Here is a 16,349-nt window from a genome sequence, read left to right as displayed (position 1 = left end):
ATGCAATGCTCCTCTGGGAAATTTAATATGCAAATTGCCTCTTCGGAGAAAAAGAGGACTTGTACTCTACAGCGCCACCTATTGGAAGTAGCGATCCTACAAGTCACAATCAACCCTTTAACGAGTCGTGCAATATGACTTAGGATAAAATCCAAATCAGAATCTCAATTTGCAGACACGGTGTTTCGGGCTGTTGGCCCTCGTCTTAACTTCTGCATTAAATATGCAAATTGTCTCTTCAGAGAGGAAGAAGACTAGAACTCTAGCGCCACCTATTGGAAGCAGCAATCCTAAATGTCAATATCGACTCTAATGAGCCTTGCCATATGACTCAGGATAAAAGACAAACCAGAATCTCAATTTGCAGACACTGTGTTTCAGGGTGTTGCCCCCTCATCAGTGCAAAGTATGAGATCTGATTTGGCTGGGTGAGAGACTCTGGACTGAGGTCTAAGGGTTGACGTTTCTCCTTGTGAAGAGTGACAAGCGAAGGCTGACATGTCACAGTGTCAATGGATAAAAACGTTCAGACAGTCTACCTGATTTAGGGAAAAAAAAGGGATTAGAAAGAAAAGCAACTAGGCATGCAACTAGGATGACACCTGAGAAAAAAAAATCCATCTATTTCTCTTGGATGGCAACACTAACAGAGATGTGTGACCTTACTATAGGTCATCAATATCCGACACCCGGTAGCTCCATGATAAAAAGTTATTAGCTCCGCATCTGGCTGTAAACAGTGAACGGATCCAAGGCAACACAGCTTCGTCCACTTCTAAAGCTCAGCTCCTATTGAAGTGAATAGAAGCTGAGCTCCTGTCCCTGGGAACAACCTCTACGCAGTGCACAGAGCTAAGCTGTTCTGCTCCATTCACTGTTTACTTCCATCTGCTGCTAGAGCTGATAACAGCTGATTCATCCATCTGATGATATGGATGATGATCAATTTTAGAAACCTGCAGAATCATTTTAATGGGAATTCGGAAGCAGGTTTTTGCTGTGTTATCTGAGAGTAGCATGACGCAGGGGCAGAGAAACTGATTCCAGTGATGTGCCACTTGCTGGTCTGCATGCTGTCATTTTGATGCAATCACAGTTCTCTCTGCTGCAGATCTAGCAGTGCTCAGAATGCTGAACCCTATATAGCCCATCCTAGACCACTGTTTGGCAGCTTTCTGTGTACATTGTATATTAACAGAAAACTGTTAATCAGTGGTGAGGACTGGGTCAGAGCAGTTGACAAGGAGGCACGAGACACCTAGTCCTGTAATGATAATCTCCTGCTGATAAAACTCTGATTTTATTTAAACAGCAACATGGCCCAGTCAGGGGTGGATTAAGAGTAGCAAGGGCCCCGGGCAGTTTAGAAGGCGCGGGCCCCCCCTCCCCCACACACCTGATGTATCACGTGACATGTCACATGATCCCCTGTGATAGTTCTCGTGAAATTAATTTGGCACAATATTAATATATTAATTATAATAATTTTTTTTACATTAATTGTATTACTTAATATTGAGCACAATTAAGTATGCTGACATCCCCTATATACAGTATGAGACCCTACACACAATATGAGCTGCCACAATCCTCCCATACACAGCAGGAGGCCGCACATAGCCATCTATACACAGCGGCAGGCCGCACGTAGCCATCTATACACAGCAGGAGGCCGCACATAGTCATCTATATCCTGCGGAAGGCCACACGGTGCCATCTATACACAGCGGAAGGCCGCACATAGCCATCTATACACAGTGGGAGGCCGCACGGTGCCATCTATCCACAGCAGGAGGCCGCACAGTGCCATCTATACACAGAGGGAGACCGCATGTAGCCATCTATACACAGCGGGAGGCCCCACGTAGCCATCTATACACAGCAGGAGGCAGCACGTAGCCATCTATACACAGCAGGGGGTCGCACGGTGCCATCTATACACAGCAGGAGGCCGCATGGTGCCATCTATACACAGCGGAAGGCCACACGGTGCCATCTATACACAGCGGGAGGCCGCACGTAGCGATCTATACACAGCGGAAGGCCCCACGTAGCCATCTATACACAGTGGGAGGCCGCACTAAGCCATCTATACACAGCGGGAGGCCGCACGTAGCTATCTCTATACACAGCGGGAGGCCGCACGTAGCCATCTCTATACACAGCGGGAGGCCGCACGTAGCCATCTCTATACACAGCGGGAGGCCGCACGTAGCCATCTCTATACATAGCGGGAGGCCGCACGGTGCCATCTATACACAGCAGGAGGCCGCACGGTGCCATCTATACACAGCAGGAGGCCGCACGTAGCCATCTATACACAGCAGGAGGCCACACGTAGCCATCTATGCACAGCGGGAGGCAGCACGGTGCCATCTATACACAGAAGGAGGCAGCATGTAGCCATCTATACACAGCAGGGGGCCGCACGGCGCCATCTATACACAGCAGGAGGCCGCACGGCACCATTTATACACAGCAGGTAGCCGCATGGCGCCATTAAAAAACAGCAGGAGGCCACACGGCGCCCCCCAGATACAGCGGAAGGCAGCATGGCGCCCTCCCAGAGACGGCGGGAGGCAGCACGGCGCACCCCCAGAGACAGCGGAAGGCCGCACGGCACCCCCCCAGAGACAGCGGGAGGCGTCACGCACACAAACATATACAGACATATACAGTACGGACCAAAAGTTTGGACACACCTCATTTAAAGATTTTTCTGTATTTTCATGACTATGAAAATTATACATTCACACTGAAGGCATGAAAACTATGAATTAACACATGTGGAATTATATACTTAACAAAAAAGTGTGAAACAACTGAAAATATGTCTTATATTCTAGGTTCTTCAAAGTAGCCACCTTTTGCTTTGATGACTGCTTTGCACACTTTTGGCATCTCTTGATGAGCTTCAAGAGGTAGTCACCAGAAATGGTTTTCACTTCACAGGTGTGCCCTGTCAGGTTTAATAAGTGGGATTTCTTGCCTTATAAATGGGGTTGGGACCATCAGTTGTGTTGTGCAGAAGTCAGGTGGATACACAGCTGATAGTCCTACTGAATAGACTGTTAGAATTTGCATTATGGCAAGAAAAAAGCAGCTAAGTAAAGAAAAACGAGTGGCCATCATTACTTTAAGAAATGAAGGTCAGTCAGTCCGAAAAATTGGGCAAACTTTGAAAGTGTCTCCAAGTGCAGTTGCAAAAAGCATCAAGCGCTACAAAGAAACTGGCTCACATGAGGACAGCCCCAGGAAAGGAAGACCAAGAGTCACCTCTGCTTCTGAGGATAAGCTTATCCGAGTCACCAGCCTCAGAAATCGCAGGTTAACAGCAGCTCAGATTAGAGACCAGGTGAATGCCACACAGAGTTCTAGCAGCAGACACATCTCTTCAACAACCGTTAAGAGGAGACTTTGTGCAGCAGGCCTTCATGGTAAAATAGCTGCTAGGAAACCACTGCTAAGGACAGGCAACAAGCAGTAGAGACTTGTTTGGGCTAAAGAACACAAGGAATGGACATTAGACCAGTGGAAATCTGTGCTTTGGTCTGATGAGTCCAAATTTGAGATCTTTGGTTCCAACCACCGTGTCTTTGTGCGACGCAGAAAAGGTGAACGGATGGACTCTACATGCCTGGTTCCCACACTGTGAAGCATGGAGGAGGAGGTGTGATGGTGTGCGGGTGCGTTGCTGGTGACTCTGTTGGGGATTTAATCAAAATTGAAGGCATACTGAACCAGCATGGCTACCACAGCATCTTGCAGCGGCATGCTATTCCATCCGGTTTGCGTTTAGTTGGACCATCATTTATTTTTCAACAGGACAATGACCCCAAACACACCTCCAGGCTGTCTAAGGGCTATTTGACCAAGAAGGAGAGTGATGGGGTGCTACGCCAGATGACCTGGCCTCCACAGTTACCAGACCTGAACCCAATCGAGATGGTTTGGGGTGAGCTGGACCGCAGAGTGAAGGCAAAAGGGCCAACAAGTGCTAAGCATCTCTGGGAACTCCTTCAAGATTGTTGGAAGACCATTTCCGGTGTCTACCTCTTGAAGCTCATCAAGAGAGTGCAAAACAGTCATCAAAGCAAAAGGTGGCTACTTTGAAGAACCTAGAATATAAGACATATTTTCAGTTGTTAACACTTTTTTGTTAAGTATATAATTCCACATGTGTTAATTCATAGTTTTGGTGCCTTCAGTGTGAATGTACAATTTTCATAGTCATGAAAATACATGTCTTGGTTCTTCAAAGTAGCCACCTTTTGCTTTGATGACTTCTTTCCACACTCTTGGCATTCTCTTGATGAGCTTCTGTGAGACGCTCGCATCCCTACCCTGGGAGATGGGGAACTCGGAGAGGGGTCAGATGAAAGGGGATCAGTCATGGCCAGGACCCGTTCCGTGCCCAGGGCCGTCACATTATAAAGGGTTGGTACGGGCTATCAGGTTTGAGTGGTTGCTTTCGACTACGCCACCTGTGGTACCTGGTGAAGGCCACCAGCACCTCTGCAGTCCTCTGAGGCATGTTGTTGTGGCGACCAAGTTGACGCTACTCCCCACAGGTGGAGCAGGGCCTCAGGGCAGCGACAGGGATGGAGGGGGTTGTAGTGTAGGAGGTCTGGTGCTGCGTGGTACGGTGCAGTGCAGAAATAAAGAGTCCGGAGGCCATAGGGGTCGACTTCCAGGGTTTTTACTCACTGTGGAGAGTACAGCTGCAAGGCTTCTCCCTGCTCCTCACGGCGTTCTGCGGTCACCAGGGACGGGGATCCGACAACCTCCGAGTAGGTCCAGTGTTTAATCAGGACCCCGCAAGTCTGTTCCTAGACTTCAGACCGAGTCCGTTCCTGTCTGTGTGTGTGTGTAGATAGGCCGGGTCTCCCTCTGGACTTTGATCAGAAAAAGGGTACGGGTGGCAGCTCCGCTCCTTCCGTTACCCGGTGGGATCCTCTGGGCCTGCCGGGCTTCCCTGACTAGGACATAGAGTAGCAAAGTCAGGTGTCGGGGGCCGGTACCCCTCTTGCAGCCGGAATCCCTCTGACTAGGCCAGAATAGCGAGGACAGGTGGTGTATACCGCTCCGTCTGCATCCCCCCTGGGATCCTTTTGCAGTGGAGCTACACTCTTAAGCTCCGGGCCTTCTTGGTCATGGTCCTTGACCGGGTTGAGACATATGTTATCTGCAACCTGCCCCTCGACCCAAGGCCAGGGTACGAGGGCCGTGTCCCCATCCGCTGCAGTTTCTCCCAGAAGCCACGTTCAGGGAGGGAGATCACAATCAAAGAACGATGAGCCAAGATGGCTGTTTATTAAATATGAAATATTAAGTGTCACTAAATGTGAGTCCTCCACCCTCACCCACTAATTGGTTCCCCCTATCTCTTGGTTCCCCAGTCTCCCAATTTCCAGTAGGGGCAGCACTAGTGCCTACTTGCCCCCTCTGGTGGGAGAAGTGTGGTGTTGGATGTGGAGGTCGGGTCCTGACCATTGCACCGTTCTTACCTCAGAGGAGGAACACCACACTCCATTAAAGAGGTGCAGCATCCCTGTGGCGGTCGAACCCTCAGGGGTGTCACATTCCCCCCTGGTGAAACACAGCACATCCGCGGGCTGCAAAGAGTGCAAAACCTGGTACAGTCTTTTTTTTTTTTTTTCTTTTTTTTATATTTTGACAACAATAAACACTCTTCCCATTATGGGAGGTACTTCTCCTTTAACGTTACAAACTGTGCATAGTATAAAAGTATAAAAATATAAAACCATCCAGAGACATTTATGCATAGACAGACGGGTTAAAGTGCAAGGACGAAGAGTTAGTTCAGAAGCACGAGGGACCTGTCCCAAACCCCCAACGTAGGCCCTGGGGTGGCTGCAGGGCATGAAGATCCCGAGTTGGACCTCCAGTAGAGCCACTCCAGACAGGTTTTTCTTCTGAGGTCTGAGGTAGAGATAGCCGCGGTTTTACATAAAACCAATAAGGAGCACCTAAAGAGATGCAAACTATTTACAGATGAGGAGTCTGTCTGCTGCAAGTCCGCAGGGACAAATGTCTCTAGAAACCGAGGAAAGAAATTAAAACATAAACATCAATATAATAGCTTTGAACAGGTTACAGCCGCTGGGGCTGCTCAATTCTCGGGTCCCCATGGGGGAAAAGGCTCATTCCTCCTGACGGAGGCTGACCGATCCTCCCAGGCCGAACGCGAGGGGGCATCGCTTCCAGACACCTTGTGGACATCCAGGGCGTACCACCCCCGCACCCCGTGGTGGCGGGTGTATGTGACTATGTCACCCGGGAAGAGGTTCCGGCCAGGGTGTCCCTTTTTCAACCGCGGCTCGACGTCCCGCCGGCTGACGAAGACGTCGTGCTCGTGTTGGGAACTCCGTATGAATCCCCATCCCGCCTCATGGTGGAAGCGGACTATTTGCCCCTCCACGCGGGGACGCGGACGGCTTGCTTCTTCCTGGCGGGCCCGAGATTTTGCAGCCTTGGCGTGCACCTCGAGGTGCTCGCAGCGAACTTCCCTCTGGCGCTGCTCCCTGCTGAGCTGAAGGATCTGTTGATGGCACAACTCATTCCTCCTACGCGCTTCAGCCCGGGTCTCCCGGGGGAAGCCCATCAGGTCCCCCCCTGGTTGTCCCAGGCCCACTCTTCAGCCGCCGGCCAGGTGACTGTCGGCGCGGGCAGCGGTGACAGTAGGGGCTGCTGCAAGTCCTCTAGAAGTGCGGACCAGTTCGGGTTGGGGTTGGTGGATACCCCAGCAAACTCAGGCTCTTCCAAGCCGGGAGTTGGGCGACAGTGCCGGTCCCCGCCTATAGCAGAAGCTTCCAGCTCCGGGGCAAAGACCTGCACCCAGGTGACCGCACCGGGCAGCAGATACTCGGACATGAGGCTCAGGAGGGGCTCGGATGGCTCAGCAGCCAGCACAGGGGTAGCACACTCACCCGCCTTTGGGCTACACGCGACCTCTGTTGCTGCTTCCTCGTGAGCTGCTGCTCCTTGGCGGCGGGTCTGGACTGGATGCGCAGCAGAATTTCTTCCCGCCACGCCGCGGATGCCGCTTGCTGGGCCTCAGCCATTCTCCGAGCGAAACTCGGTGCTTCCTGGTGGAGAAACTCGATATCTCCCGCTGTCAGGATTGTGCCGCTTCACTCCCTGACGGGAGAAGAACCTGGGCCGGGTGAGGAAGGTTCCGCCTGACTCGCTCCAGCAGCATCCATGTCCGCTCGTGAAGATTGTGAGTCTCCAACTGCTATGGCCGCACCGCACCTTGTTGTTTTTCCTTTCCCTCCTCTTTTTGGGGAGGCTCCAGGGGGGTCGGCTGACAGGCACGCCTTCATTCAGCCCATCCATTTTGACGGGCATTACCCTGCGGATAGTCTCTGATGGAAGGGGCTTTCTGCTCTTTTGGCGTCATTATGGAGCCTGGCCCACGATAGGAGGTGCTAGGAGACTGTCTTTTTGATGCACTATGGCGTCCGTTCTTCTTGGGCGGGCGCCATTTTAGGTGGAAACGACAGTCTAAGGTGTAAGGCGCACAGTACCCGGTAGCAATGGGCAATTTCCTTCCTTTGCTGCGGGCACGCAATCCTGCCGACTACGCCAATTTGTGTGACGCTCGCAGCCCTACCCTGGGAGATGGGGAACTCGGAGATGGGTCAGATGAAAGGGGATGAGTCGTGGCCTGGACCCGTTCCGTGCCTAGGGCTGTCACACTAAAAAGGGGTGGTACGGGCTATCAGGGTTGAGTGGTTGCTTTCGACTACGCCACCTGTGGTACCTGGTGAAGGCCACCAGCACCGCTGCAGTCCTCTGAGGCGTGTTTTTGTGGTGGCCAAGTTGACACTACTCCCCACAGGCGGAGGAGGGCCTCAGGGCAGCGACAGGGATGGAGGGGGTTGTAGTGTAGGAGGTCTGGTGCTGCGTGGTGCGGTGCAGTGCAGAAATAAAGAGTCCGGAGGCCATAGGGGTCGACTTCCAGGGTTTTTACTCACGGTGGAGAGTACAGCTGCAAGGCTTCTCCCTGCTCCTCACGGAGTTCTGTGGTCACCAGGGACGGGGGTCCGAAAACCTCCGAGTAGGTCCAGTATTTAATCAGGACCCCACACCAGAGTGTTCCTAGACTTCAGACCGAGTCCTTTCCTGTCTGTGTTTGTGTAGATAGGCCGGGTCTCCCTCTGGACTTTGCTCAGAAAAAGGGTACGGGTAGCAGCTCCGCTCCTTCCGTTACCCGGTGGGATCCTCTGGGCCTGCCGGGCTTCCCTGACTAGGACATAGAGTAGCAAAGTCAGGTGTCGGGGGCCGGTACCCCTCTTGCAGCCGGAATCCCTCCGACTAGGCCAGAATAGCGAGGACAGGTGGCGTATACCGCTCCGTCTGCATCCCCCTGGAATCCTTTTGCAGTGGAGCTACACTCTTAAGCTCCGTGCCTTCTTGGTCATGGTCCTTGAAGGGGTTGAGACATATGTTATCTGCAACCTGCCCCTCGACCCAAGGCCAGGGTACAAGGGCCGTGTCCCCATCCGCTGCAGGTTCTCCCAGAAGCCACGTTCAGGGAGGGAGATCACAATCAAAGAACGATGAGCCAAGATGGCAGTTTATTAAATATGAAATATTAAGTGTCACTAAATGTGAGTCCTCCACTCTCACCCACTAATTGGTTCCCCCTATCTCTTGGTTCCCCAGTCTCCCAATTTCCAGTAGGGGCAGCACTAGTGCCTACTAGCCCCCTCTGGTGGGAGAAGTGTGGTGTTGGATGTGGAGGTGGGGTCCTGACCATTGCACCGTTCTTACCTCAGAGGAGGAACACCACACTCCATTAAAGAGGTGCAGCATCCCTGTGGCGGTCGAACCCTCAGGGGGGCCACACTTCAAGAGGTAGTCACCGGAAATGGTCTTCCAACAATCTTGAAGGAGTTCCCAGAGATGCTTAGCACTTGTTGGCCCTTTTGCCTTCCCTCTGCGGTCCAGCTCACCCCAAACCATCTCTATTGGGTTCAGGTCATCTGGCGTTACACCCCATCACTCTCCTTCTTGGTCAAATAGCCCTTACATAGCCTGGAGGTGTGTTTGGGGTCATTGTCCTGTTGAAAAATAAATGATGGTTCAACTAAACGCAAATGGTAGCCATGCTGCTTCAGTATGCCTTCAATTTTGAATAAATCCCCAACAGTGTCACCAGCAAAGCACCCCGACACCATCACGCCTCCTCCTCCATGCTTCACGGTGGGAACCAGGCATGTAGAGTCCATCCGTTCACCTTTTCTGCGTCGCACGAAGACACTGTGGTTGGATCCAAAGATCACAAATTTGAACTCATCACACCAAAGCACAGATTTCCACTGGTCTAATGTCCATTCCTTGTGTTCTTTAGCCCAAACAAGTCTCTTCTGCTTGCTGCCTGTCCTTAGCAGTGGTTTCCTAGCAGCTATTTTACCATGAAGGCCTGCTGCACAAAGTCTCCTCTTAACAGTTGTTGAAGAGATGTGTCTGCTGCTAGAACTCTGTGTGGCATTGACCTGGTCTCTAATCTGAGCTGCTGTTAACCTGTGATTTCTGAGGCTGGTGACTCGGATAAACTTATCCTCAGAAGCAGAGGTGACTCTTGGTCTTCCTTTCCTGGGGCGGTCCTCATGTGAGCCAGTTTCTCTGTAGCGCTTGATTGTTTTTGCAACTGCACATGGGGACACTTTCAAAGTTTTCCCAATTTTTCGGACTGACTGACCTTCATTTCTTAAAGTAATGATAGCCACTCGTTTTTCTTTACTTAGCTGCTTTTTTCTTGCCATAATGCAAATTCTAACAGTCTATTCAGTATCACTATCAGCTGTGTATCCACCTGACTTCTGCACAACACAACTGATGGTCCCAACCCCATTTATAAGGCAAGAAATCCCACTTATTAAACCTGACAGGGCACACCTGTGAAGTGAAAACCATTTCCGGTGACTACCTCTTGAAGCTCATCAAGAGAATGCCAAGAGTGTGCAAAGCAGTCATCAAAGCAAAAGGTGGCTACTTTGAAGAACCTAGAATATAAGACATATTTTCAGTTGTTTCACACTTTTTAGTTAAGTATATAATTCCACATGTGTTAATTCATAGTTTTGATGCCTTCAGTGTGAATGTACAATTTTCATAGTCATGAAAATACAGAAAAATCTTTAAATGAGAAGGTGTGTCCAAACTTTTGGTCTGTACTGTATATATTTACTGTTCACATTTAAAACAATTGGAAAAGGCATTTTATGTATCTTGGCTGTCACACACAGGTCTCTACATTGTACATACATACAGCAATTGTAAAATGCTGCGGAACATGTTGGCATTATATAAATTCAATCTTTATCAATTGTTATTATTTGTTTTCTGGAGAATGTATTAGTCTAGTCTTTTGACATTTCTCTATCAATAGACTGCCATTAATTTCAGCTGTCAAAGAGCGCATAATGCTGTGCTGTCTATTCAGGAAACACAAGACGGAATTGCATGTCTTCACTATGGCCTACCCCAAAGAAGATTTTAATAGGAACAACAGAATAACTACAAGCTAAAAAAAATGTCTTCCAATAGTCTTATTGTGTATTAGACACTTTTTTTGCCAACTTGTTTAATGGCTCGTGCACATGGCTGTATTCTCGGTCCGAGAGCGATCCGACACAACATCGGATTGCACTTGGACGAATGTTATTCTGTGGGGCTGTGCACAGGTCAGATGCATGTTACATGTGCATGCCAAGTTTGATCTGATACTTGGATCGCATTCGGCCATGAAAGTCAATTAGTCCACTGGACTGCACTCGAATGGTATCTGAGTGCAGTCCGATTCACGGACTGACAGAATGGAGAAGATGGAGACATTTTTTTCCTCCGTCTTCTCTTCACCTGAGAGAATCGGATCACACCCTGATCATAATTTGATCAAACTCCGATCAGAATGTGATGTGTATAATTGACCCGATTCTCCCAGATGAGAGAATACTCGGTCGTCTGCACTTGTTCTATCAAGGATGTATTGTCTAGCAGAAGGACGTGTGGGTGGTTGGGAAAGGAGCATGGTTCCAAATTGTCAACTTGGGCTAGACTGTCTAAGGAAGCACAAAATTTATCATCCAGCATGCGCCACTAAAATATATTTGGCACATTTTAAAAGGGATCTGTCATCATTATATTCCCCACACACCTAAACCATTTATATGGCCATGCAGCATCTAAAGGGGTTATTCGGTATCTGGACTGCCCCTTTTCAGTGAAATAGTCTCCCTTGTAAAATAAGAAAACATATACTCACCTCCTGCACAGGTGCCGTTTCAGTGATGTCTGCCGGGATTTGTGTGGCTTTGTTATGCCACAAGATCCCTTGGATGAATGTAGGACAAGCAAAAGAAGAGAGAGCATAGCATCTCAATAGCGGCTGCTGATTGACTGCAGGGCTCATGTAGCATAATAATGCAACACAAACCCCGGGAGACCAGGCACCGGCATCAAAGGAATGCTGCCAGTGCGGGAGGTAAGTACGAAAGTTTATTTTCTGTTTTGTTTTTTTTTGTCAGACATTGAAGCATTTTTCTCCTAGAGTTCCAAGTACTCTATAAAAGAACCGTCTGAAAATTGTGAACATTTTACTGATATTGAATTACATTCATAGGTGATACTGGTGAAAAGGGAGAGAAAGGAGCACCTGGAAGGCCAGGAAGGGTCGGCCCACCGGGAGATAAAGGTACACATGTCTTCCTGAGTATTTGCTACTTTCATAGTTTTATCATCAGTCCTGAGAGGGTTACTAAAAAGTTTTTTATAAATATAGTTTTTAAATAATATAACAAACTTTCCCTACTGACAAACTTGCTAGAAATATTCTTTATTTTTTTTGTTAGCAAAAATTGTAATAAAAATATTCACATATTTGGCAATGGGTCATAGTTCTGTATGATGCACATTGGACATGTTGATTAAAAAAGAATAATACGTGACCATTGCCTCTTATAGAGGAAGTTGGTGTCAAATGGCAGTGTACACGTATAATACCTGTGAATATATATGTATATAATATGTGTTCATATATACCCACACACATACAGGTGCATCTCACAAAATTAGAATATCATCAAAAAGTTAATTTATTTCAGTTCTTCAATACAAAAATTGAAACTCATATATTATATAGAGTCATTACAAACAGAGTGATCTATTTCAAGTGTTTATTTCTGTTAATGTTGATGATTATGGCTTACAGCCAATGAAAATACAAAAGTCATTATCTCAGTAAATTAGAATACTTTATAACAACAGCTTGAAAAATGTTTTTAAAATCCGATATGTTGGTCTACTGAAATGTATGTTCAGTAAATGCTCTCAATACTTGGTCGGGGCTCCTTTTGCATCAATTACTGCATCAATGCGGCAATGTGGCATGGAGGCGATCAGTCTGTGGCACTGCTGAGGTGTTGTTGATGAGCCCCCTGGGGCCGTGGGGTACTCGGTGGCCGGGCCGGTCCTGTATTGGGGTAGTCACAGCGGCAGTGACCCAGCCCGTGGCCCAGGGCGGTCAAATAAAGAATAGTCAATTGGGGAAATAAAGATTTGGGGATAATGTTTGTGACGCCACCCGTGGTATGCGGCAATATGTGGCCGCTGCTGCGGTGCATATCCACTGGGGCTGATGGTGACGCAGCAGAGTTGGTTCAGCTCTCCACGGACAGAGCTAAGCCCCAGGGCAGTATATGGTGATTTGAAAAGGTAGATGTTGCTGGTGTAGTGCAAGGCAGGTGATGGCGCAGCAATTATTCAAGAACACAGTGGGGTGCAGTCTTCATGTATTTACTCACAGTTGTTAAGTTCTCCAGGTTACAGTTACCGGTCTGTAACCGACCACGTCGTCCTGTGTCTTCCGGGGAAGTGATCCAGCCAACTCTCAGATAACTTAGAAGCACTTGAACGGGACCCTTTTCTGTGTATCTCTCCAGGTCATCTCTCTGCGCTGGCTCTCACCCTCCTGCCCTGCGCCTCACACACAGTGTACCGAGCCAGTGGCCGCGGGCCTTGTCGGGCAACGTCCGGTCTGTCTCCATGGTCCTATATGGCCACCTTTTCAGCGATTATGTGTGGATTTCGGCTACGGCACATGAAGATAGCGCAGCCTCTGGTTTGCAATCTGAGCCTTAAAGTACTCCACTAGTCTGGGGCCGTTCCCCTACTGCGGCCTGATCCCTCCACGATCAGCATGAACTCGGGTGCACGGGTGGCCTCCGCACTCGCCGTGCCCCTAGGATCCCTTCTCTCTCTGGAGCCCTCCTCACTGCTCCTGCCTTCTCACCTCACTCTCTGACTGAGCTCCTGCTCCAAGCACTGGAACAGGAGACTGGACTGAACTGCTCTCAACTCCTCTCTTGCTCCCCTGAGCAGCAGCACTGCACTGCGCTGCACTGCACCCCGTCTAGATCTTTCCAGCCTTCTTTTATACTCTTCTGTCTGTGCTCCCCTAAACTTCTTCCTCCACTCACCTCCTCCACTTAGTTCCACCCTCCTAACAGGGACAGGGACTGTGCTCTCCCTCAGGAGCAATCTCGCCCTCCCCTCAGGAGTGGTGTGGTGTTGGATGTGAGTGTGTGGGTCCCGTATAGTGCTCCCTCCTTACCTGAGAGTGGGACACCACACCTCTGGGTGAGATGCAGTACCTCTGTGGCAACTGGACCCGCCACATTATGGAAACCCAGGTTGCTTTGATAGCAGCCTTCAGCTCATCTGCATTGTTGGGTCTGGTGTCTCTCATCTTCCTCTTGACAATATCCCATGGATGGCATTACAATGCACAAACCGTACCTTAAACTTATCTATGATTAAACAAAATTACACCAACACACGTGACTTGCTTGGAAAATTAATTGGCCACGGCCTTTATTAAAATCATTTAATACAGGTACCAACTTCAATCAATAACGTAATAATTATAAACAACCGCAGCTTAGCCAAAGCTCAAGCCCGTTTACATTACCTATAACTTATTGTCCATTCGGTTCCCCGAATGACTAACCCCACCCAGCCATCTTGCCTGGATCAAGCAGGCGAACATGGCCCTGCCCCACCCAGGGCCAACTCTACCATTGCCTGTAATTCTAAGTTAAAAATGTCGTTACCCACTTCAGACAAATGGGTCCAATCACTTCTGAAAAGGCCTGGCAAACCTCCCTCCAAGTCAGTGTGCCGAAAAGAAAAACCTCCAATAGATGGCATAAATTTATTCATGCATCTATTCACCCTTTTGCAAATTTTTTCACAGAATTTGAGATCCATAGATTTCACCCACACTAAAAGGGGAACGATCTTGGAAAATATAACTTTGACACCAAAAAACAATATTTTTTAGCTCCATTAAACTTTTTTTCATTTGGAATAGAAAATCCACGGTACCTAATTTACCAATATCATTCCCTCCTAAGTGCACAATGATTATATCCGGGGACGGAGATCTCTCACTCATCATGGCAGCTTGCTCCAACAGTCCTTCCCATCTTTGTCCCCTGATTCCAAACCAAAAGATCCTTACGTTATTGGCAGACAAAGATAGATTCGGACCATAGCACCGCTGCTGCGCTCTCCACTCCGCCCAGTGCACGAAGGAATGACCCAAGATCCATACTGTTATACCTACAAAGACTACAAACAAAAAAAAAAAGGAACATTAGTACTCATTACTTCCGGATATACACACGATAACATCCTGAACTCCATCTTCCCAGCTTTTTGATTAAGCCCTCACTTAAACCCAGTCTGGCAGCCTCTGTCACAGCTCCAATCCTAAAAGAGTGAGTAGAGAAATATTTATTACCCATATTCAATTTTGACAAACATTTACTCAAAATGCTTCTGAGCTGGACCTGAGTCAAAGGCCTGCCGGACTGATGAAGTAAAAACTTCTCACCTCCCAGGGGGCGTAACCTTAAATAACGTTGTACCAAGCAAACCGGACAAATACCTTTACCCGCTAAACATTGCAATTTTAAAGACGTACCGTACCCTTACCGGCTTGATCAGTTTTGGATTTAGCAATAAAAATTAGTACTATCCCCCTCTTCAATGTAATGTGTTGAAAAGCCAAACCTTCAATACCGTCTCCGCCCCTCGGCAATAGCTCGCCTATACGCAAAGCTCCAAAAACCAATAGTGCAGCTGCTGTGGAGAATAAAAGGGCTTCATAGTTATCGTAACAGCAAGAGAATGACACTGTACATAAATTTACCAACATTTCTGGAGAAATGGGGCGTCTGCCATCCCGAACTACCTTCTCTTTCTTGTAACCCTTTAGTACCTGCTTTATTAAAAAATAATCGTTGCATGCCTTCTGGCCCATAACCTTCATAAAAAATGACACACCAGATAATGTTTTTATTACTGTGGAATAAGTGAGCCCTCGGTCAAAAAGCGATAATACAAAATGCAAAACGGACTGCTCTGAAAACTTATTAGCATCCATTTTCATTCTCTTACAAAATTTAACCCATGAAATCCAAGTCGACAAATAACCTTTCCATGTAGAACTGGCCATAGACTGCTGTAACAGCTCCATTAACCTGACCAAATCAATCCCCAGAGATACTCCGGACACTCCACTCCCCTCTCCTGGGTGCCTGGGGCGATACTGAAGAAACTCTTGAACTGAAAATGAGAAAGCGAAACAGCCACTGAAGGATCACTATTATCAACCTGTACCGCCTTCAGCCAAATATTCCATTTCAAACACAGCAGTACTAGATGTCTAAGGATCCTAATAACCAAACCACATTTGCATGACAAATGGTTCACTGCAAGGACTACCCCTTTTTTACTAGATTTAATGATGATATTTCTATTAGCTAGCTGACTGCCCCAAACCACTATAACCACTAAAATAGTAAATAGTTCTAACAACATTTCATTCTTTAACACCCCATTCTTACGCCAAGCCCAATGCCATTGGCCCGCACACCAATTACCATCCCAAAAAGCACCAAAACCTGATTCAGGAGCCGCATTCCTGTACAAACTGAACTCCTCTTCTGCGATAAAAGGCTGACGCCACAAAGCCTGACCATTAAATGACTCTAAAAACTCCAACCAAACTTGTAGGTCCTTCCTTACTTCCTTTGTGACTCTAACATGAAATACAGGATTCCTGATTTCTGCGATATGTGCTGACAGGCGTCTACAAAATACTCTGCCCATAGGCATTATTCTAGACGCAAAGGCTAAAAGTCCTAGCAACGACTCGACCTCCTTCACTGTCACTTTCTTCCTCCTTATCACTGCTAACAACGCTTCCCTACATTTAACAATTTTAGCTAGTGGCAACCTAAACTCACCTTTAC

The 16,349-nt window shown here is 48.1% G+C and overlaps 1 protein-coding gene across 4 annotated transcripts in view; it reads left to right on the top strand.

Annotated features, from left to right (window-relative positions):
- The window catches only part of COLEC11 (collectin subfamily member 11), an 81,126-nt gene that overhangs the window by 47,264 nt on the left and 17,513 nt on the right, over positions 1-16,349 (top strand). For all 4 annotated transcript variants that reach the window (XM_073674198.1, XM_073674199.1, XM_073674197.1 and 1 more), the window contains one exon: positions 11,654-11,725. In XM_073674198.1, the coding sequence (XP_073530299.1) occupies positions 11,654-11,725 (72 nt within the window). The remainder of the gene's footprint in view (positions 1-11,653; positions 11,726-16,349) is intronic.

Source organism: Phyllobates terribilis, unplaced genomic scaffold (assembly GCF_046119375.1).
Source record: "Phyllobates terribilis strain yellow unplaced genomic scaffold, ASM4611937v1 Scaffold_3__8_contigs__length_932513732, whole genome shotgun sequence".
NCBI lineage: Eukaryota > Metazoa > Chordata > Amphibia > Anura > Dendrobatidae > Phyllobates > Phyllobates terribilis.
The sequence above is the reverse complement of the archived record's forward strand: the minus strand, read 5'-3'. Positions and strand labels throughout refer to the sequence as shown.